Below are 24,086 nucleotides of genomic sequence, written 5' to 3'. Positions count from 1 at the left end.
GTAGTAACTACGAGGGTGGAACGGTCTTTCCAGTGCAGCGTCACTCCATACAACAAACTACAAAGTATACTTCCCCGTCGTTATCGTTGACTTGGAAAGAGAGAATAGATCTTCTCTTCTAAGTTACTAATAATACACTCTTGATATAGTGCTCTTGGTCATTGAATGAGGATCATTCACGACTTTCTTGGGAAAATAGTGTTGATTTCCCTTTGTTTTCCACACCGCACAGCTGGAGTCGAGAGTTTGTAGCTGGCAAAAGAGCGCTGCCCAATCTCGCGTTAGGTTCCTTAGTCGCCTTTTACGGCACCCACGGGAAGAGATGGGTCCGTCGTGTTATAGAACAGGGCACGGCACGGATAGATATATAGATAGCAGCTATCAATCAAACAGAAGTGTAATCTGTTACGCAATAATGGCAGTAACTATTGTGTGGTCTTAGTTTTACTCTGGCCACTCTGGAAACTACGCCCAAGCCTCGATCTGAGAGGCCTGTATCCTGCAGTGGAATGTATAGGCCGAGATGTATACAGTGTCCCTCTAACGCCCCACCAAAACACTGCCATGTCTCTCTTTCAAAACTTCCTTTTCTCTTCACAGAAGACTATTTATGAATAGCAAAGTCTTATCATTTGAACGAATAGTGTCAAGATCTGTATGAAATGGCTTAGAGCGGTTTCACACTACGTCCGATCCGAATCCGAATCCGGAAAATACGGTCCGGAGTAGTCTTAGAAAGGTATGGTTCCGTCACCCGATTTCTCTCCGATCTAGTGCATACATTTTCATACAGTTTGGGCGCTTGTAAGTGCACTACAAGGACCGGACCGGAAAAAACGGCCCGGGAAGGGGAAAAGTAGAATGTCGGACGGTAAAATTATCAGATACAGTGCACAAACTAGTATGTAAATTTATGGTGTGCCACACACACAAACACTTGTATTCCCAAATGGTGTAAGCACAGAGCACACGAAACGTTACCGCTTCGGAGCCACTAGCAATTTTAGGTTTTAAGTTTGACAAAAACGGTACAATATTGACAGGTTGCTAGCCTGTCGCCTACGGTAGGTATACCTTAACCAATATCCACAGTCGCCTCTTACGACACCCACGGAAGAAATGGAGAGGTGTACTCGTAATTCTAACCCGACACCACACGGGTCATACCCGATATAGATTTACTTACTAGTTTGTGCCCTAACTACATAATTACCGTCCGAAATTTTACTTTTCCCCATTCCGGGTCGTTTTTTCCCAGTCCGGTCCTTGTATTGCACAAGCACCCTTCTACGATTATTACTGGCCGTTTTTTCACGGATGCGGATCGGACGTAGCGCGTAACCGCTCTTACACTGATTCAAAAGTATTTCCCTCCTTATTCGACGTCAACTTCTCACAATATATCCCAAACAAACAATGCTTGTCCATTGGGAACTCCTTTTTATTACTAACACGTTTGGAACAGCTTTGCTCGCCTTCTAACACGTGACTAGTGAACTACTGTAGTTTAAAATGCCTAATCAATATTAACATTAGCTTTTGTGTTGAGCTGAGAAAATGTTGTACAATTGGATACCACATTAGTACCTAAGCGATACAGAAAACAGGTACACAGATAGAAAATTACAAGGTAAGCAAAAGGCGACCTTATTGCTTAAAAATTTGTACGATTTACTTCAAATGGAAAATGGACAAGTCGAAATTATACGTCAAAGCAGAAAAATGACGATTTGAAATACATCAACAAGGAAAATTTTCCATCCTGAATATCGCCGAAAATAGAACCTTGTCTTATGGTATAATTGTCAAATTTGATGTAGGTATACCGAAAAAAGAACGACCACTTTATTACGTAAATTCAAAAATATAACGAATTTTAAATATGTTCAACCTGAAATCATTTGTTTTGGGCCTACATTTAAGTGTTGATTTAGGCAACATTCACTTTTTGCTGCTTAATTTATAATGGACAATATTCCATTTGGGCTTAATTAATTTACAACAAAAATAGATTTGGTTTTAAATATTTTTCAGCACAATTACATTTTGACAAAATTCACTTTGGTTGATTTTTCATTTTGGCCCAAATTCAAAAAAGTCAATTCAAGTGGACGATTTTCCATTAGCACCGAATGACAGTAAATCATTTGTGCAGAGCCCTTGATGCGCGAGCGCGCCTCGCACAAAAATGTACGGTTGAACGATGGCTATTGAAACTAATTGAGAGACGACAAATCCGAACTTTTCCGATAAAATACGATGGCGAACCATTATGCGTTACAATTTGTATCTATTTCGTGTGGAATAGCAACGTAGTAGCTAGTGCAGTGCACGCCGCTGATTGCTCAGCAGGGCTACTATGAAACTCGAAACTCGAAGTTCGTGTCGTGCGGTCCCTGTGACACTTATACTATTTAATACGAAAGCGAGAGGGACGGTACGATACGAACTTCGAGTTTCGTAGTAGCCCTGCAGGCACGCCCACGAATCAAGTATCAGTTCCAGTCGGTTTTATACCGAAACCGAATCTACAACGTGCTATTCTTGATTTCCGTTAACTATAAGGGTCAAACATTTATCAGGTCAAATAAAGTTAATTCCTTCAAACACAAGACACTACAAGACAAGACACTAGTGAACTAAGTATATAACTCTTTCTGTTTAAAAGGTAGCTAAGAATTATGATAATTAATAATACGTACTAAAACAGTATGAAGGTTTTTAATTTATAACGATTTTTTAAAGTCCGTTTGCTAAAGTGTTTTATTCACGCATAGTTTGCAAAAGAATGTTTAAAAATGTAAGTTATTTTGATGTCTCTTATGTGTCACGTCAATTTCAATCGTTAAGTTTGTGTACTATGTATGAAAAAACATTTCATTCTTTCAAACAGTTAAGGTTAACGAAAATCAAGAAAAACACGGTGTATACCAAAAAGCAACTGCAATTTTACGCCGAAATTTGCCGAAACCGAGACAGAATGTTTGGTCGGACAGTTAGAATCCGTTCTTAGGTAAACGACAATGCCTCTATGCCCGTATGCAAATGATTGGGCGGTGACCTCAGGCCTATAGAAACCTGACAGTATTTTAACAGATTGCGTAAACGTTACAAAACAAAACGTGAACAATCCACCACTGTTCGGACAGTTGTCGAACTCGTCTAGAAGAGTAGGACGTACACACATGAGGTAATTTTAAAACAAACGAGTGAACAGGTCTACTTGAACTCTGTAGGGTTGACAGGTGGCCTATATATTCAACTCAAAGCAAACTTAGAATGAGTTAAATAGTCTGAATTTACTAGAGTAGCGTTCAATAATGTTTTGGTTTCGGCCAAAATTGACGCACAAACCAAAATCGGTTTTGTATTGTATTGTAATGTAAACTCTTTATTGAGAGAGAGAGAGATAGAGAGATAGAGAAAAAATTATTTAGACATATTCGATACACATAAAAATACATTAGATGGAAAGAATAAAAATAACATCGAATAGCTATTGCAAACTCTCTTATTGCTCTTTATAGTATTGTTAACTCTTTGTTTTCGTTTGGGTTTCGGTTAGACATAAGGAAAGACAGAATAATATAGGGCATTTTGTAGGCAGCCCCGGATCTGGGTCAATCAACTTTTTTACGGACACTAATCTGTCCGCGACATTTTTCAAAAAATTGCAGATTTTGTAAATAAACATGTTTTTTCTGTAATTTAATAGATGGTGTACATGAATACATGCCATCCTACGTAAGTTCAACCTATTAAACCGTATAATATCTTGTTAGAAGTACGATTTTTTGGTTACGCCAGAGACAATTTTGGTAACGCAGGAGACGCCCAAAGTGTCGGTAAAATAGTTGATTATCCCACCTACGATTTTTTCGAACCGGGGCAAAACCTAGATGGTGGCGCCCCCTCCCTTCAGTATTTGAGAAAAACTGTTAAAACTGATCGAGTAGTATTTTTCTTCTCTTGCTCATTTCTTGTCTCAAGGATTTGGCGCCCCCATGAACCTGCCGCCTTCCCATCGCCGTAACGCGGTACCTCCCATAGACGTAAAGTGGGGGTGTTTTTTTTTCTCATCCAACCCTATCGTGTGGGGTATCGTTGGATAGGTCTTTTAAAATCATTAGGGGTTTGCTAAGACGATTCAGTGATATGTTTGCGAAATATCCAACTTTAAAGTGCAAATTTTCATTGAAATCGAGCTTCCCCCCCTCTAAAATCTTAACCGGTGGGTGGAAAAATTTGAAGAAATTCAGGATGGTAGTAAGTATATCAAACTTTCAAGGAAAACTATAACGGCTAAGTTTGCTTGAGAATTATTAGTAGTTTATGAGTAAATAGCAGCCTAAGGTATAAAATATACCTAAACTTGGAAGATTCCGTATAAAATACGAAATCCTTAGAAAAATATTACTTAATTTTTTCGTAATGGCTACGGAACCCTATTTTGGGCGTGTCCGACACGCTCTTGGCCGGTTTTTTATTATTGTGCCATTCATAAGCGAATTAAATGTGCAACACTTTAGATTGGCCTCCTATAAATAACGTATTTTGTAGTTTCGATATTGTACGTTGTCACAAATTTTGTGACAACCCTAGAGTAACGTTGTATGCTATGCGCATACGCGGCTAGTTGCGACGTTGCCTGCGATTGGCCCAAGTCAAAGGAGTTGGCACGTTAAATAAATTATGAAACTACGAAGTCACACTTTCTAGAACGCTCTCTAAAATGTTCACGTGATATACCTACAAGGTGGTTTTTTGAGGCTTAGGCTCGTAACACCCTATGTACACCTGTAAATAAATTACATAGCCGCTCAATTTCTTTATTTATCAATGAAAATTTATAGCATTAGGTACAGTTGATGCCAATGCGCTGTACATTTCAAATAATGAAAATAATCACACACAATATAAAAGTACCAACCAAATAAGCCTATCCTACTAATATTATAAATGTGAAAGTTTGTGAAGATGTTTGGATGTTTGTTATTCAATCACGCAATAACGGTGCGCTGTCGCTTCGCCGAGTTTAATTACGCAGATTTTCGTTTCGCAGACAACTATTGGCAGGTTTTTCATTTGGCCGAGCAACGTTTGGTATAATTTCGTTGCTTCTTTTATTTATTTCGCCGAGTAGTCGGTAGGATATGGTAGAATAGCGATATGAAGATTTACATTTAGTCGATTGTTTGTTACGTAATTGTATCAGTTCACCGAACAACTGTTCGTCGAAACAAGATAAGTAGATAGATTGTTATCTTATCATATGGCATCAAAATGTAGTTAGGTACTTAGGTGCAGCGACGAGCGCCCGCGAGGAGTGTTAGGTAGAGTAGAATTGTGACCAACAATGCCAGAACCGAATTTGCTACTGATGTCATATTAACATTCCATACATCTGCCAAAAAATTATAGCGAATTTGACTATGAGAAGGTCACATCGTGCAGGGCTACTACGAAACTCGAAGTTCGTGTCGTGCAGTCCCTCAAACACTTATACTATTTAATACGAGAGCGAGAGGGACCGCACGACACGAACTTCGAGTTTCGAGATTCGTAGTAGCCCTGCTGGTACGCGATTCAATTTCCTCGACTGTACTATCTTTTCAATTGCACCAGATCCTTATAAAGAATGTACATTACGCGCATGATGTCATACTCATTATTTTCGGGCTTTGTGATCTTGTACTAGTTTGTGATATGGCAGTATAGTACGTACTATTGTAACTACTAAGTAAGTCACTAAACAGGATAAAGCCACTAAGTATGTAAAATATTATAGTTACGATGGCAAAAAGATTTACTGCCATTGAGTACTAATGGAAAATCGACAACTCGAAATTATACTCCCAAGCAGAAAAATAAATACTAATTTGAAATACATGTCAGTTAATGTATTAGTCAATCATGTTATTCTTTTTAACCCCCGACGCAAAAAGAGGGGTGTTTTAAGTTTGACCGCTATGTGTGTCTGTGTGTCTGTCTGCGGCACCGTAGCTCTTAAATGGGTGAACCGATTTGAATGCGGTTGTTTTTATTTGAAAGTAGGTTTTCTAGCGATGGTTCTTAGATATGTTTCATCAAAATCGATTTAGACGTTTTTGAGATATTGAACTTTGCTACAAGCTTTTATTTAGTTTCACCTGTCCCGGTGTCTGTCTGTCTGTGTCTTTCGTGACAATCAATAATCTGGTAGTGACTGGTCCGGCCAGGATCGTCTCCGCAGGACGGAACTCTTCAATGGTTAATAGCATGGACTTGAAATTTGATATGTAATTATAGTTTGGGTGACAATGCTAGTAAAGTCGTCAAAAAGTACAGTCAGCAAAAAAAGCTTGTATTAAAAATGTTTTTTTTACCAAAAACTTGTTTAATTTTAAATAAAGAAAGCACATAAGTCTACCTATATGTATATACTTTTCTCTATTTGGTTTTCTTCATCATTCTCACAATTTTTTTCTATAGCAACCTCCACGAGCAGTGCAATGCAGTTGGTTTACAAGCTATGCCCTGACATACAACTTCTTGGCAAAGTTTCAAAAAGTTATCCATTGACGGGAACAAACGGCATCGCGGCTACCTTGACTAGTTGTTGCAGTCAGCGTTTGCCGCATTTATCAAAAAAATCTCGATAAAGGTAGCAGAAGCTCCCTGCGACAGTGTTCTATCTAGAGTCGCATACGCACTGTCCAGGCATAGTTATGTTGAGTGTTTACTGGTAACTGTATAGTATTGCATTTGGTTGGTAAAATTAATTCGCGGTAGTGGTTGTTTTGCTACGGGCTACGGCTTATCAAGGTTCGAACCCAGCCTCGCACAATGTGAGTATTCGGAATTCATGTCTATGAGCTTTATGTTATGGCGAAGTTCGCCATAGCTCGTTCACATATGTTTTCCAGGTCACCCTGGCACTCGTAGTATGCGCATACGTTTAAAAAGACCGGCCAAGAGCGTGTCGGACACGCCCAAAATAGGGTTCCGTAGCCATTACGAAAAAAATAAGTTTCGTGTTTTATACGGAATCTTCCAAGTTTAGGTATATTTTATACCTTAGGCTGCTATTTAAGAGTAAAACTACTAATAATTCTCAAGCAAAATTAGCCGTTATAGTTTTCCTTGAAAGTTTGATATACTTACTACCATCCTGAATTTTTACAAATTGTTCCACCCACCGGTTTAGTTTTTAGAGGGGCGGGGGGGACGGACGCTCGATTTTATTGAAAATTTGCACTTTAAAGTCGAATATTTAAAAAAAAAATCAATGATACGAAAAGTCGTCTTTGCAAACCCCTAATGGTTTTAAAAGACCTATCCAACGATACCCCACACTATAGGGTTGGATCAGAAAAAAATTTTTTTTTTTAGTTTTGTTATTGTACCATTTTATCGGCATAGTTTACATATATATCCGTGCAAAATTACAGCTTTCTACCATTGATAGTCCCTGAGCAAAGCCGCGGACGGACGGACAGACAGACAGACAGACATGGCGAAACTATAAGGGTTCCGTTTTTGCCATTTTGGCTCCGGAACCCTAAAAACGAGCTAAAATATCTGAAGCCAAACCGTAAATTGTTATTGAGACAAATAAGCAAACAGTTAAGAGAGCTAAAAACTCAGCCCCAAATTTAAGAAACAGATGAACACAAATGACCATATTTAACAACGACGCTGTCATTAACATATGAAAGACATGTAAAATTAGAAATGCTGCTATTGTACGCTCGTCTAACCGCAGTATTGCCCAGATTTGTGGTTGTTCGGGGAGAAGGCTCGTTGCGGAGCCACGGGCACTCTGCGTTGGTAAATGTCTGAAGCTAAAGCGTTCGACTCACGTGTTTCTTTTCAAACAATGTTGTTCCAAGTTACTTGATGTTAGATCAGATGTTAGCGGAAGAATCACGATACTAACGGCATGCGATTTTTGTAATGACAGCCTTTGAAATGGGTGGTAAATATTTCGAAACGTTTTTTTGTTGCGTTTACGGCTTATCGCCTCGACAAAACACACACACACAGACACGGAGAAAGAGAGAGACAAAATATCTGAAATCTGTTTATCCGTTTTGAGGGCGACCATGTTTAAGATTTAATTTGACAGAACTTATAACATCCCTCCTCTATGCATCCCAATTTTACTGTCGGTAGGTACTCCGGTCAATAGACATTTTAATTTACATAAATTCCGACAAAGGTGAATTTTGGCGGAGACCTCGGGTACACCATTAGGAATAAAGTGTCAAAAGTCCCCATTGATCCCATGTGTGCTAAAAAAGTTATTCGGGGTCAAAGGTCAAAATTAAAGTTTTTATTTTTCGAAAACGGTAAGATTTCTCTAAAAGTAGCCTAGGCAAAATTATAGATCTTAAAATTATCTACAAAAATGGTCCTTAAACTTTTTTTTCTAAGAATTACTTTTGTGACTAAATTGTCCAGATTACGGGGGCTAGCTACAACCTTTTACCTCGCTACTAAACTTGCTTGTTAGGACAGTATCGGACTGAAAAATCGGTTTCGGCAGAAAATCCCAAAAAACTAGAACCGAAACCGAATCTGGTTTTGCGTACAAAAAATTGCAGCGTGCGTGCTGCACCAACTTACCGTTCTGAAGAGGCTTCGCTACTTGTACATAATTGCCAAAGACCTTCAATCTGAATTCCTTAATTTTCTAATGATTTTTGTAGCTTATTATATTAACAACAGCAGCTTTAAGCAATATGGTATCTCATATTTACTTCAAAGTTCATTGTTTTCGAGATATTTGGCATCAAAGTTGAACAATTTTAGGCCAAAAAACTGGTTTTCTGGTCATAACTTTTGTCTTAATTAGTTTCAAATGAAAACCCTCGACCAGTTTTAGACGTCAAAGACGAACCCAAATATATAGATTTCGTATATGTTAGATCTTTCACGTCAATAGAGATACGAAATAAGTGTGTTTTTCAGACAATGTTTAAAAAAATCATATAAAATTAAGTTTTTTTTTTAATCTGGTAGACAAAAATGGAGATAAAAGATTGGAGAACCGATAGCCGTTTGACTTATAATTCTATCTGTAGTGCAAAAGTAGGAGATACGATTCAAAACTTGTCAAAATCGATGAAAACCTCGGGTAGCCCCTTAAGAAGGTACAAACCTACACACTATGCATTGATTTTTTTTAAAGCGACTTTTTTGCGAAATCGCAAAGCGGTTCCAGTGTATTAGCCGTGCAGCCCAGCGCTGGCTTTCGTTGTGAGTGACTTCAGACTGGTAGAAAATTATTTTCATGGGTTTTTTTAGTTGGTTAAATTTTTTGTTATAAAATTATTTTTTTCACGCTTTTTATTTTAAATAATCTAAGATACAATAGTTCAATATCAACTGCTCGTCACCTTTTACGAAAGATTGCTTTTTCCGATGCAGAGAGAGACGTTCATTATTGAAGAGTCCTGGTGCTTCACCACCCGTTTTACCATATGCATTACGAGGAGCATAAATTGCTTAGCAACTGTGTCAAAGTAATTAAAATTCAACCCGTGAAATACTTGTTATTGAGTAGTACCTAACTCCGATGGTCAACTGTGGTCTTCATCATCAGTTCCACTTCACCAAATGATGATTTTCAAGAGCAAATGCACGAGTTACTACTAAATATATGTCCAATTTACTATAGGTGTCCCTAAAACATTTGAAAAGTTTCCTCGAGTTCCTTAAGATCCTATCATCAGATCCTGATTTGGTGCTTATGAGACCTAATTGAAGACATTCCTAAACGAACGCAAAAAAAAAATTCAAATCGGTTCATAAATGACGGAGTTCTGAGGTAACAAACATTAAAAAAAAAACAACCGAATTGATAACCTCCTTTTTTAAGTCGGTTAAAAATGAAAATGAAGTCTTCTTTCAATAAAATCGTGTATCTACAATATTTAATACACTTTCCCTCCATGTGGTACAGCCGCGGGACACCCAATGAGTGTTAAAGTTACACAGCCTGGCCCGAATAGATTCGCGCATCTATCAAGTTCGCACGGCATTGGTCACGACACTCGCGCCCCACATCGCGCGGCCTAGACACACAGCGCAGAAATAGACTCTCGCGCAGGATAGCTCGCTTCCTTCATTCAATTGCTATAAAAAAGGGTTCCATACAAATTTTTAGATATCATTGTACAGTCATGCATTAATAATATCTGCCACAGTGGAGCGTGCAAAAGTATCTGACACGTCCTACCGGCTCTAGAAATAGAGTCGTACCAGCAGGGCTACTACCACAGAATAAGTAATAGTACAAGTACAGAATGTTCTCTCTTTTGATGTTGACGAAAGCCGCCGTTTTATATGCCTACGTAATTTTTATTAGCAAATTCACCGCGGACCACCAAGCAACATTGAACTCTAGCGCTGCGCGCGAAGGTCGTTATTATTCAGCAACAATGTTTTGGTTTAGGATAGGGTTGTAAATCAATAAAAAAATAATACTCACATATAACTTAAGAGTAAATTCGGACAAATACTTAGTTTTCTAGCATTTTTAAATTGACGCGCCTACGATCCCCGACGGTCACAATATGGATAATTGTACAATGTCGCGTGCCGAATGCGTCGTCGGCTGCCTCAAAGGTTTTGTACGCCCGCCAGTGGGCATTGGTAAATCGCGAATTACCCATCTGTTCTTTTGTCGCACTCGCACTTAATATAGTTTCGAACAGAATTGGGTTAGTTAGTGTAACGTTATGTACTGAATATGATTATATAAATAAAATAAATATGAATGCAATATTTTTTTGCACTCATCGTGAACCAGTTTCACGAAAATCACACAGCTACACGTAGCGTTACGCGGCGCGACTAGTTCGAGCGAGATTGCGAGCGTGCATGCCGGGCGGTGCTCATAGCCCTAGTGAGTTAACCCACGCCGGCGTGGTGTGTTTTGATCGTGGGGTGCTGAGAATCGCACCTATATCGCGGAGTGCGCCGCGCCTGCTAATACGATACTCGAAACTCGAAGTTCATGTCGCGCGGTCCCTCTCGCTCTCGTATTAAATAGTATAAGTGTCAGAGGGACCGCACGACACGAACTTCGAGTTTCGTAGTAGCTCTGCAGATATTTACTCGCGCTTCGTTGCGTCAGATATTGGTGCTTGTGATTGTATAAGCTTTAAACGGCCGTATCCACAAATATGAGTGATAACAGAGCCCTGCTTCCAAGCAAAATTTACGGTGTGGGGACATTTTAAACCGACTTCAAAAAAATGCGTGGGACTCGAATGACAAAAACAGACTTTTCAATACCTAGATACGTCTATTTGCAAACTATGGTTTGTTCCCAGGGCAGGCGAAAAACGGACAATGAACGAAGGTATTTTGTTAGCGGCGAAACAAAAAGATACGTATCGCTCTCCATACACTTCTGCAGGGCTACTACGAAAGTCGAAACTCGAAACGGTACGGTCCCTCTCGCTCTCGTATTAAATAGTATAAGTGTCAGAGGGACCGCACGACACGAACTTCGAGTTTCGAGTTTCGTAGTAGCCCTGCTGTATCGTTTCCACGTAGTACGTGCGTTTCGTGGTAGCTACGTGTCGGGCGAGCGTTAGGGATAAACAACCTGTTTTGTCAGGTTTAGTATGACGACCAGCGGATTTGGACGAAATTTGATATGAAGATATCTGGACGCCTGGAGTAGGTACTTTTTATCCCGATGTTCCCACGGGAATCACGGAATCGAAATAAAGTTTTAACATTTTAACCTTAAATTGGGCTTACAGTAGGTAGGTAAAGTTACAGAGGTCGAAGCGTGTGAAAAAAAGGATGGTGGTTGGTGGCCCCGTTCTTCGGAAGGACAGGTTATTACACGACAATTGTTTTCGAGGATCGAAAAACAGTTATTGCAGAGTGGTACCTATAATAACAATTTTATTGTTTGCCACTTCGTCGTACACCTCCAGGCGGACGATGGATTATTTGGCGACGTCAGACGTGATTAATAGGTCACCGGCCATTATAGCCCCGACCTTGCCATTTTAAATATTCACGAAAATAAAAGAAAAACTTCGAGGAAAACGTTTTATGGACTCCGAGGAAGCAGTGGCTGCGTTTCATAAAAGGCCGTCGAAGAGACCCCTAAGGACAAGTGGACAAAGTACGTTTCTCAGTAGGTTTATCGGATTCAGCGATGTACTGAATAGACACTGTTTTGAAAAGATAAAATAACACTAATAACCTGCTAGTTTTGCTGTTTTTGAATTTCTAAGAACTTTCAGTTTGCCCTCATAAGTAAGAAAAACTGGAATCTTGATGTCATTAAAGTTGATTTTATGTTAAATGTTTATTTTATATAATAACTTGCTGTTATTTATAATAGATTAATAATTTTTTAAGTATATTTTCCCATTCATGCATTAATTATTGATAATTTTTTAATCTTACCAAAAAAGGTTGGTGGTCACTGTGGTAAGAACTAACGTCAATGTCCGTTTTATCGCCTGCCGTAGGAACAAAGTATAATATGTTATACAAATAAAATATATGCCAAATTCAAGTTCATAGGTCAATCGAAAATTAAAAAAAATATTCGGAACAAAGTTTTCTAATAAAAACTTTCTTTGGTGGCTTCCTCATTCCTTTGTTTTCTGTTTTTTTTTTTAATATATATTGTACTATTGTTTATCTACCTACTCAACGAGCTCTCCTACTCGATGGGGAGTCAAAGTTTTTTTCGCGCGCCCCTTTAGCGGCCTGGGAGTGCTCCTGAAAAACATTTAAAAATATTTTTGTCAATTTGAATGCCTTCGAGTCAACAAGATGCATACTGCGAAAGTTTCAAGACTAGCTCCAACTGTTTTGTTGTGAAGTTTGTGTGAAAGACGACTGATGTCTGACTAATGATGGAACCCTAAAAACATTAGACATATTTGCTACGAGATGTAGACCGTTATTACCTTTAATAGCATCAAAAATTAATAAATGTAATGTAAATTATTTTACTATGGATAAATAAAAAGTGTAAAAAAACCTATTTAAAATGAAATATAGAACGTACCATTTTGTCGATTTCTCATCTTTAAATTTATATCAGGTAAGTGCATAATATGCGTTTGATCGGAAAAAACTTTATTCTGCATATTTACTACATTGTATACTAAATTACACGTAACAAATGACAAAATTTTAGACGGTAATTTTAAAATCTTCGAGATCTTAATCGGATAAGTAAAATTAGACCCGATTCGAATCCGATTTATCTGGGGATTGGGTTTGGAACTACCTCGACGACCCGAGGGTTGTCGTTGATCGGCGTAACCACCGTTGGCACGGCCTTAGTGGCTCGCGCTGCCGCCAGGGCCAGCTCTACCCGCCGCCCCAAGTCGCGGTCAATCAGATAAAACAACTTAAGAGCACGTTCTTGCACAAAAGGTACTGCATTAACAAGTAACCCAACTGCTGCGTTCGTTGCCAATCTAGTTTTTCCTCCTTCAGATTGTTCATTGTAGAAATCAGCTGGAGGCTGCAGGTCTACAGCGTTTCTGTCATAAATCTTCAACCTCTCTCTTGGTCTCGCCACGTCTACATACGGCACCGGACCGTTGAATGAGTTCTCGTAGTAATTCGGGGCGTCCCTCATGTTGTCTCTTACCGGCGAATGGCCGTCACGATTATAAACTTTCCTATATTTCGGACGGTTCACCTCTATATTGTTATTGTTGATCCCTAAACGGTAGTTCTGAGTGTCGCGGTAAGCCATCCTTCGCGTTTTGTACATGTCGTCAGGAGGTCCGGGTATACCTGGGACCAAATTTCCAGGATTGTAGGCGGCTTGCTCTACATCCCTGAAAAAGTTGTCAGGGTTTCTATTTAGAACAATGCGTCCAATAGTAACCGTTTTGTACGTTCCGTTATCCCAAGTTCTTGTTACGTCAAAGGGATTGAAATTCACTTTTGTGATTTGTTCTTTTGTCATCACATCCATTTCGAATCGCCACGATGGGTAATTTCCTGTAGCTATAGCATTGTAAAGATCTCTCCCGAAATAATCAGGATCCAATGCTGTTATTCTCGCGGCCGACACCTCGGTGAGGTATTCTGTACCTTGTTCACTTCTCATGCTAAATTTCACGAAAAAGCTCTCGCCGTGCTTATTATTCAATTCGTAAGTATGAAGTAGGTGTCCATCCATCTTTCTGTATCCATTGGGCTGACCGTAATCGGACAGCAGTCTCATGAAGTTGTGAATTGATTCAGGCACAACGGTTAGCAGTTCAGCTCGCATAGTGGGGTCGATTAAGTTTGTCTTCGGATTTCTTTTAAAGCCATGGCTTAGGGTCGAAAACATATTTAGATATCTATAGAAGTAAACGGGTAAATGCAACCCGAGAAAATCTAAATTGCCTTCATTGGTGTACATTTTGACGGCGAACCCTCTTGTTCCTATGGTAAGGTCGCTTCCTCCTATACTTGGTATTACTCCGGAGAATCTAGCGGCGAGTGGGGTTCTTTTTCCGACATCGTTGAACACATCTGCTGACGTGTATTTAGAGACATCGTTGGTGACTTCGAAGTAGCCGAAGGCTCCGTTGCCCTTCGCGTGGACGACGCGCTCTGGGATCCTTTCCTGGTCGAGGCTAGTCTGCAGGTCGTGGAAGTACGGGTTGTTGAACACGTCAGTGTTCAGGGTGAGGGACTCCCGAACTTCCAAAGGCTTGCCCGCGCTCGTCGTCAGTACGCCAACTGGACGCTGTAACATGTTTTTGTAAATTGGTAAAAAGGCGGCCAAGTGCGGGTCGCGTAGGGGGGGTTCATGGGGTACAGATAAATTACAAAGTTTTTAGGGTTCCGTTGTCAACGAGGAACACTTATAGTTTCGCCATGTCTGTCCGTCTGTCTATCCGCGGCTAAGCATGAATATAAATAATGCCGACAGTGGTAAAATAAAAAAAAAATAAAGTACCTCCATATACCCATCCCCTTTTCTGGCCAAAGTTTTTTTTTTCGAAATCTAGTTAGAAATACCTATTTTTCGTGTTTTTTAGCTTTATAATGTACGACAAAAACATTACTTGCACGATTAGATTGAGCATTGAGCCGTCCAGTCCAGAAAGGGGTAAAGTGGGGATGATTTCTTCACCTCCACCCTATGCTGTGGGATATCGTTGGATAGGTATTTAAAAAATAAATAGGGGTTTGCAAAAACCATTTTTTGTTAAAGTGAATAATTTCGAGAGATATTCACTCCGAAAGTTCGAAAAATCTGCCCCCCCCTCTAACTTTTGAACCGCACGTCTAAAAAATATGAAAAAAATCACGGAAGTTAAGCTTAATAACAACTTTCTTGGAAAATTATTTTCAACTTAATCAGTTGAGCAGTTTTTAAGTTCTGGTATCTAACTAAAATAGTCGTATTTTAAGTCCGCCTTTGTGACGGTCGGCAACTACGGAACCTTACCTACGGAATGCTGGCTCTTAACCGGTATTTATTAAACTGCATATTTGTTTATAATATGCACAATATTTATATCTATTATCATTCAGAGAGTGTGGTTTGTATGAACTAGCGTTACTTTGTAATCCATTACGGTCCATTTTTCAAGTCAAGAGACTTGCTAAATTCCAGACTTACAATTAACGGTACCTGAATTTGCGTGTCTTCACAACTAAATTTTGTTTAGGTGCTTGAGTTTCTTTCTAGTTACTTGATACATCCACGCCCGAAATCTATACTTGTAATTGCTCCTCTAACTCAAAGGTTACTGGACAAGAGATTTGCAGGGATAAGTCCGATTTGTTCTTAACACAACGTTTAGATTGTTTTTTGGTTTTTTTTTTTGTACATAAATATCAATTCAAATTTTTACTTTAACGGTCATCCGTAAAAAAGTGAAAATAAAAACAATTTTGAAATATAGACGCACAGAAAAAACAGAAATAAGTCATCAGTGGGAACTTGCGAACCCAGGTCCTCGGTATTCCGTACCGCGTGCTAAACCGCTACACCGGGATCAAGTTGGTACCGGACACGAATTTCCCTATGGCATCTCATATCTCAGCTTGTGTTCTTACTTAGTCACTAAGCAGCGACGCTAGCGACATCTATGCCGTAAGCCCTCAAACTTTTTTCGGCATTCCTTGGAACTAACCGCTCACCCCGGACAAGAGATATCGTTTCTAAGCAATCAAATTAAGATTGGTTTTTTGGAATCTTTTTTTTTGTATTTTTTATTTCAATTCCAAATTTTTACTTTTACGGTCATCCCGTAAAACCGAAATTGAAAATACAAACTGAAATAGATGCACAGAAAAAACAGACCAAAAAACCAATCTTAATTTGATTGCTTAGAAACGATATCTCTTGTCCGGGTGAGCGGTTAGTTCCAAAGGAATGCCGAAAAAATTGAGGGCTTACGGCATAGATGTCGCTAGCGTCGCTGCTTAAGTGGACTAAGTAAGAAACACAAGCTAGATATGAGATGCATAGGGAAATTCGTGTCGGTACCGTTGACCATCAGTGGTGTAGCGGTATAGCACGCGGTACGGAATACGAGGACCTGGGTTCGATTACCAGTGATGGTCTTATTTTTCTGTTTTTTCTGTGCATCTATATTTCAGTTTGTATTTTCAATTCTTATCTAACTAAAATAGTCGTATTTTAAGTCCGCCTTTGTGACGGTCGGCAACTACGGAACCTTACCTACGGAATGCTGGCTCTTGACCGGTATTTATTATTTCAACTGCATATTTGTTTATAATATGCACAATATATATCTATTATCATTCAGAGAGTGTGGTTTGTATGAACTAGCGTTACTTTGTAGAGGTCCATTACGGTCCATTTTTCAAGTCAAGAGACTTGCTAAATTCCAGAATTACAAATTAACGGGTACCTGAATTTGCGTGAACTTCACAACTAAATTTTTCTTTAGGTGCAAGAGTCCTCTTTTCTATTACCTTGATACATCCACGCGTTCCTGAGAAAAAACTATATTTGAAACGGTCATTTCGACAAAAAAGTGATCCTATAAAAATTGCGTTTTGTTATTTTTGACGTTCATTCTCTAAAAACTTACTGGATGCCGCAATCTGAAGTCCAGTAGTTGTAGACTTGCGGGGTCCAGCAGTGTATCGTTTATTGGCTGATTGGATGCGGGCGGGGGCGCCCAAAACGTTACTCCGGGATCAAGTTGTAGATTTGCGGGGTCCAAAGTGGCGTTCATTGGTTGATTGGATGATGACGGTGGTGCAGACGTTCCTCCAGGATCATCAGTTTCTGAGGGGAATGTGTTAAATGCTTTAAATAATAATTGAAGAAAATTTAATACTCGTATGATAAAATGCAATTTTCGGAGAAACTTAATTAGACGATCGTTTAGTTTCATTTTATAACTATTATTGTCATCATCGTCATGTCAGCCGAAAGACGTCCACTGCTGGACATAGGCCTCCCCCAAGGCTCTCCACTCAGACCGGTCTTGTCCTTTCCGCATCCTCATCAAATAATTGGCTAAGTAAAGTTTTTTGGAGAGGCGCTAATTATATTTTTTTTCGATAGTCGACGTCTTAATAATCGAGGAACTGCAGCTCTTTTATTTTTATTCCTCTTATTAATTAGAAATATTTTTTTAAGTGGTCGATATGACGTTTGTGAGATTGAAATTGCAGAACCGTTGAGGGCTTAGTACTTAGTAGAAACAGTTAAAAAAAAAACAAAGTCAACTGTCACTGCTGTCACTGTCAAGTAGAATCTAACCTAAAACCGTTTTATTTACTTTGCGATTTGGTGCGATCAGTGTTTTTTGGATAATTTTAAAGACCTCTCAGCACAAACTCAGTACTTTAAAATTTGCCGCATTTCTCCACGACCTTTGCATGATAATTGGACCACGATTGGATAGTTTAGACGACTATTTTGGCTCTGCTTCTTCGACAACGCTATCTTGCAGTCTCGACGACACTTGGCTTGATATTTGGACTGCCTTACGAGTAAATTCGAATCACAGTATCCCTACAATGGATTCAGACGACTCCGACAGTATTCGAGTTGAAATGGAGCATTACAGAAATGTTCTCTAATGCTTTGTACGTTGGTCTATGAAATACAGACGAGATTTTCAGAATTATGCGTATTTATGCATCCTAGTCTTACAAGCGACTTGGTGCAAGTCAGCTTCATCTTCCACTGCAAGTTGCTCATTAACAACATGATTATACAAACCCTCTAGCCCTTCAACATCAAACACAGCAAAGGAGAACATAACAGAAGGGAGAGATATCGTGTTTTTTAATAAAACAATAAAAGGACATGGTCTCAGTAAGAGTTATGCTATACATTAAAATATTTATGCACAAATGGGTTTATATTCTTTATTTCAAAGTGTATTGAAGAAAGAGTTTCTGCTAAATCATTTACAGAATGAAGTGGCTTTGTTATGGCTACTAAAAAGGGGGTGATTCCATATAAAGTCATAGCGACCTTGAGGTTACATGTGAAATGCGTGAATTGAAGATTAAAAGAATCCGTATTTTTGAAGCGTCTCTGTTATTAACCATAACCACATAAAATTATGTAGACAAAGCTGTCTTATTGCATGTGTTTTAGATAGTTTTAGTTAATTTGCAGAGTAATATAATAAAAATGCAATAATTTATGTTTTATTTATTTCATAAATGTACAAATTATCATAAAAACGTTTAGCATAAGCTAAACGCATTGCATGTGTTTTAGATGGTTTTAGTTAATTTGCAGAGTAATATAATAAAAATGCAATAATTTATGTTTTATTTATTTCATAAATGTACAAATTATCATAAAAACGTTTAGCATAAGCTAAACGCATTGCATGTTTTAGATGGTTTTAGTTAATTTGCAGAGTAATATAATAAGAATGCAATAATTTATATTGTTTTTATTTCATAAATACACAAATTATCATAAAAACGTTTAGCATAAACATATGTCTCAAAAGACCCGATTTATTGGAACATGTATATAATATTCCTGGCAAAGGGTAATTTAAAAACAAGTCGTATTTTTAATAAATTAAATATTGTGCCATCCCCATAAAGGCATTAGAAGTACTCCTAAGAAATACAAGGAAATATAACACAAATATTATAGGTCACTATGTGTGTTAAACGGGATTTTAGTTTACTTTTGCATCAAAAGATGTCACTATCTCGTCTCAAGGAAAAGCTGAATCGCGCTGTAAAGATTTTTCCGGCAGGCTATAAAAGGGCTGTCAATCATATTAAACTTTTCATTTCCTAAGCAACCATGTTTGATTAACTTGTGTGTTATATGTGTAAACAATATGCATACCATTGATCATAAGTTATAACAAAACCGTGGTACTTGTGACAGTGACCCTAGATTGTATTGTTTGTTCTACCAGTTGAACTGGATGTGTGTATATATACTAGCTTTTGCCCGCGGCTTCGCCCGCGTGGAATTCGGTTGTTCCGCGCTGTTCCCTCGGGAACTGTTTATTTTTCCGGGATAAAAAGCAGCCTATATCACTCTGTGGCCCATAAACAATCTCTATGCCAAAATCACGTCGATCCGTCGCTCCAATGCGACGTGAAAGACGGAGAAACATACAAACACATACACTTTCGCATTTATAATATTAGTATGGATATATATGGCATTCAACCGTTTTATTTTGTCTGACTCTAATACATACATGACCGGGAATCGAACCTAATCAAAATCTCTGTGAGCAATGTTACAAATTCTGCACATTTTTCGTTATTTTTGATGATGTAAATCATAAGTGAAAAGAAACATATTTTACAAGATTTTATTCGACTTGCAATGTACGAGTATGTATGTATTATAATTATAAACCGAAATGAGAATACAAATTTAAAGTACCATTAGCTTAGCACAGCAGTACTTATACTGATTACAGATTAGATGACAATGCAAGACAAGTATAGTCAACAAAAAGTATTGTGAGGAAAAATAAAAGCTTACACAAATAAAAACCAAAAATGATATTATTAAGAAAAAAATTTTGCTGACTGTACTTTTTATCGACTGTACTTGCATTGTCAACTAAAAAACATTTCCGTGCTAAATCTTAAATCTATTCTTTTCTCTTCCATTAACCATTGAGGAGTTTCGTGGTACTTCTATGCCTCTTTTTTTATGGAAAATGCATGTCCTTGAAAAAACAGGTTATGCTCCTTCACTGGCTTTTTCTTGCAACCAAAATAAAAACACCAATGCGTGTTTACATCCACCTGAAAAAAAGATCAAAATTATTATAAATCCTTACTTATATTTAATATAATAAACGTGAAAGGAACTCTGTCTGTCTATCTGTTAACTTTTCATGCTTCAACGCTGAACTGATTTAGCCGAAATTCATTATGTAGGTAGTTGGAGTCCCGAGGAAGAACATAGGCTACTTTTTATCTCACAGTTTTATCCCGAAAAAAATACATAGTACTTGCAGGAAAGCAATAAGCGAATTCTTCGTAGACAGAGTCGCGGGCAACAGCTAGTTATAATATAATGTTTTTACTAACCACAGAAATTTACTCTATCATAATATTTACCAGCCAATGCAAAACAACATCACCTGTCGCATCAATCACATTGTCAGTTGATATCTAAGTAAATGGTCACAATATAGGTAATATGTTTTGTTATTCTGTGCTCTCAAACAACTTTGGTCCGGCAACATATTCAACTTTTGATGCCCTAAAATGTAATGTAAAAAAAATAGACAAGAAACTGTATTGATATACTTTTGTACTTACGTTCATCCATTTTACCGGTGCGGACAAGAGTGCTTTATCTCCTTTGATTTCGGCAACATTATATACTTATCACTGGTGTCAAAATATTCTAGACTCATAGCCATGTGTGGCAAGTTCCTTGAATCTGCTCGCACAAATTCACTCATTTCGTATTGAAAGGTGAAGCCGCTAAAATAGAAAATATGATCCAAAAGTCAAGCCAAGTGTCGTCGAGACTGCAAGATAGCGTTGTCGAAGAAGCAGAGCCAAAATAGTCGTCGAAACTATCCAATCGTGGTCCAATTATCATGCAAAGGTCGTGGAGAAATGCGGCAAATTTTAAAGTATTGAGTTTGTGCTGAGAGGTCTTTAAAAATTATCCAAAAAACACTGATCGCACCAAATCGCAAAGTAAATAAAACGGTTTTAGGTTAGATTCTACTTGACAGTGACAGCAGTGACAGTTGACTTCGTTTTTTTTTTTTACTGTTTCTACTAAGTACTGAGCCCTCAACGTTCTGCAATTTCAATCTCACAAACGTCATATCGACCACTTAAAAAAATATTTCTAATTAATAAGAGGAAATAAAAATAAAAGAGCTGCAGTTCCTCGATTATTAAGACGTCGACTATCGAAGAAAAATATATTTAGCACCTCTTCAAAAAACTTTACTTAGCCAATTATATTGGGTTTCAAAATAATAAAAGTGTCACTAAAAGTGAATTACCAAACAATTTTTTTTTATCAGCTAAAAATAATTTTTAATCACTGAAAAATTATATTAATTATATAATTACGTGGCAGTCATACGGTTGTCCCTTTCTCTGGCCTTACGTTTCGTATTAGTACGATGGTAATAATGATTGATAGTGATATGGTGGTGATGGTGATGATAATTCATGATGATGGTGATGATGATGGATGGCAATTCAATTTGAGTAAATTTAAAATAACGAAGTTTCATGCCGTAAGTATTAGCAAAAAATGGTTGGTTCTGTCTGGCACTTCGCCGACCGCTACCGCGGCACGCTCGCTTCGCTCGCTTGGCTCGCGCGCTGAGGGTCGCAGTTCTACTTAACACTCCTCGCTTCGCTCGTCGTCGTACCTAACCAGACCTGCCTTAGTAGAATAGGTAGAAGCATTTAATTAAGGAACTGATCTATTTATTAGGTGACAGATGTTATAATTAGGGTATTGCCGATTAGTGCCACATCTAAACTTAGTGACAGAAACATAGTTCACAATAAAAAATAACAATTTTTAAAATCGAATTTACGACAAGGTACTTACATAACAGAGTTAGGTACCTATTCTTTTTAATTTATATTTAGGGGCTGTTTCACCATCCATTGATTAGTGTTAACTGGCAGTTAGTTGTGATGCCGTCTCTATTTGTTTTGTTCGAATAGACGGAGACTGCATCACATTTAACCGTCGGTTAACGCTAATCAATGGATGGTGAAACAGCCCCTTAAAGTTTTTTTTAAGACAGTTCGGATTTTGACAATTATTCCTTTCGACTTACCCATTCCTGTGATGTTTCTCAATAGTATTGAACAAAGTAAGCAGTAATTTAAGCGATACATTGTTGCAAGAATGCGAACTCAACGTCCGCTCTTGTGATTATGCTGGTATACTTTAGCCTTGCTTATTGAGATGATCCCTCATATAATAGATAGATTAGGTATGTTAATCGACTTATATCCTGTTATTAACGTTTTTGATGTGTTAGTTAGGTTCAATCACGCTGTAATCGACGCGTTTACCCGCGTCTTTGCTTGTGTGTGAATAGTGTTGTATAAAAACGCGTGTGTTTTTTTTAAGGCGAAGAACAAAAGTTTGATTCGATTGTTATTGTTCACTATTAGTTCATATTCATATTTTTATAATTCTAAATTGAAACTGCATCTTTCTTATAAATATTCAAAATAGATTTTAAATAATTTGCAATACTCATTAATATTGTTTTACATTTATCTACGCCGTTTGGTCTTCACTCTTTGATTAATAATTGAAACCAAATAACAAAATTAGATTGTAACTAAGTAGTTAAAAAAAAATATATGATTGAAATATTATTAATTTTGTTGATTAATACTTATCTTATCTAATGCTTAGGGGTCCTTGCGGATACACTTGACCCGTAGGGATCTTTTGTGTAATTGATTCATCATCATCATCATCATCATGTCAGCCGAAAGACGTCCACTGCTGGACATAGGCCTCCCGCAAGGCTCTCCACTCAGACCGGTCTTGTGCTTTCCGCATCCACCGCGATCCCGCGATCTTAACCAAGTCGTCGCTCCATCTTGTTGTTCTTGTTGGTATAATTGATTAATACTACTTAATTGATCATTTCACTCAAAACATAAAAAACGGTGTTATTAATGTATCATGAAAACAAATACTAATTTACTCTTATTTATTTTTCAATGAGGTCATTTCAAAAAATGCGGACACTTGGTAAATCCGGCCGCAATCCTGACAAAGGGTCAAAAATCACATATCCCGACGTATGGCAACCCTAGACCCAGCTCACGGCCCAGGCCCCCCCCCTGGATCTGCCCTTGGAGCTATCCGGCCCGGCCGTCCATAAATTGGGTAATCTACCTAGTCCAAAAAATATTTTAGTAGTTTTGTAGCAATGGTTTCCGATGATGTCGTGAGACGTGCGCGTGCGCTTGTCCAGTAAACACAGGAAACCATCAAGCCGCGACGTCGTAAATGGCGCGCTTATAAAACGGGCCAGTTCATCCGCGGCTGCCGTCAAACTACCAATTGACGGGCGGGCCAGCTCCGAAACTATATTGATTGAGTGATTTCAAAGTTCATCAAGAATTTGGATGGATTCGCAGCTGGAAAAGGTAGAATTGATTTTGAATGGGCTGGTTTATAAAAAATACTATACTAATATTATAAATGCGAAAGTGTGTTTGTATGTTTGTCCGTCTTTCACGTTGAATCGGAGCGACGGATCGACGTGTTTTTTGGCATAGAGATAGTTTATGGGCCAGAGAGTGACATAGGCTACTTTTTATCCCGGAAAAATGCACAGACCCCGAGGGAACAGCGCGCGATAACCGAATTCCACACGGGAGAAGCCGCGGGCAAAAGCTAGTCTTGCATACATCATCATCGTCATCGTATCAGGCGTAGGACGTCCACTGTTGGACATAGGCCTTCCTCATAGATCTCGAGTTGCTTCGGTTGGCAGCGGGCTGCGTCCACCGTGAACCCGTGGCTCCGTCCGTCAGTTAGATTATATTATAAGAAAATATTGGACAAGTATCTTTCTTTTTTCAGTTAAACAATAGTAGATTGATAACCAAGGCTGGAAAGTGACCCATTTCACCCGAGA

At 38.3% G+C, this 24,086-nt stretch overlaps 2 protein-coding genes across 3 annotated transcripts in view; one reads left to right on the top strand and one right to left on the bottom strand.

The window, feature by feature from the left end:
• The window catches only part of RIC-3 (RIC3 acetylcholine receptor chaperone), a 74,644-nt gene that overhangs the window by 26,227 nt on the left and 24,331 nt on the right, over positions 1-24,086 (top strand).
• On the bottom strand, positions 13,175-22,342 carry LOC141435322 (catalase-like). Of its 2 annotated transcripts, XM_074098030.1 has the most exons (3): positions 22,254-22,342; positions 17,052-17,251; positions 13,175-14,725 (listed from the first exon to the last, which is right to left on the bottom strand). In XM_074098030.1, exons 1-3 carry the CDS (start codon positions 22,312-22,314, stop codon positions 13,232-13,234), a joined length of 1,755 nt encoding a protein of 584 aa, XP_073954131.1. In that variant the 5' UTR covers positions 22,315-22,342; the 3' UTR covers positions 13,175-13,231. The 2 variants fall into 2 exon arrangements, with proteins under 2 accessions (XP_073954131.1, XP_073954130.1); XM_074098029.1 differs by lacking the exon at positions 22,254-22,342 and having other exon boundaries at positions 17,052-18,098.

Source organism: Choristoneura fumiferana, chromosome 14 (assembly GCF_025370935.1).
Source record: "Choristoneura fumiferana chromosome 14, NRCan_CFum_1, whole genome shotgun sequence".
Lineage (NCBI taxonomy): Eukaryota > Metazoa > Arthropoda > Insecta > Lepidoptera > Tortricidae > Choristoneura > Choristoneura fumiferana.
This window is presented reverse-complemented; position numbering and strand designations above follow the sequence as displayed.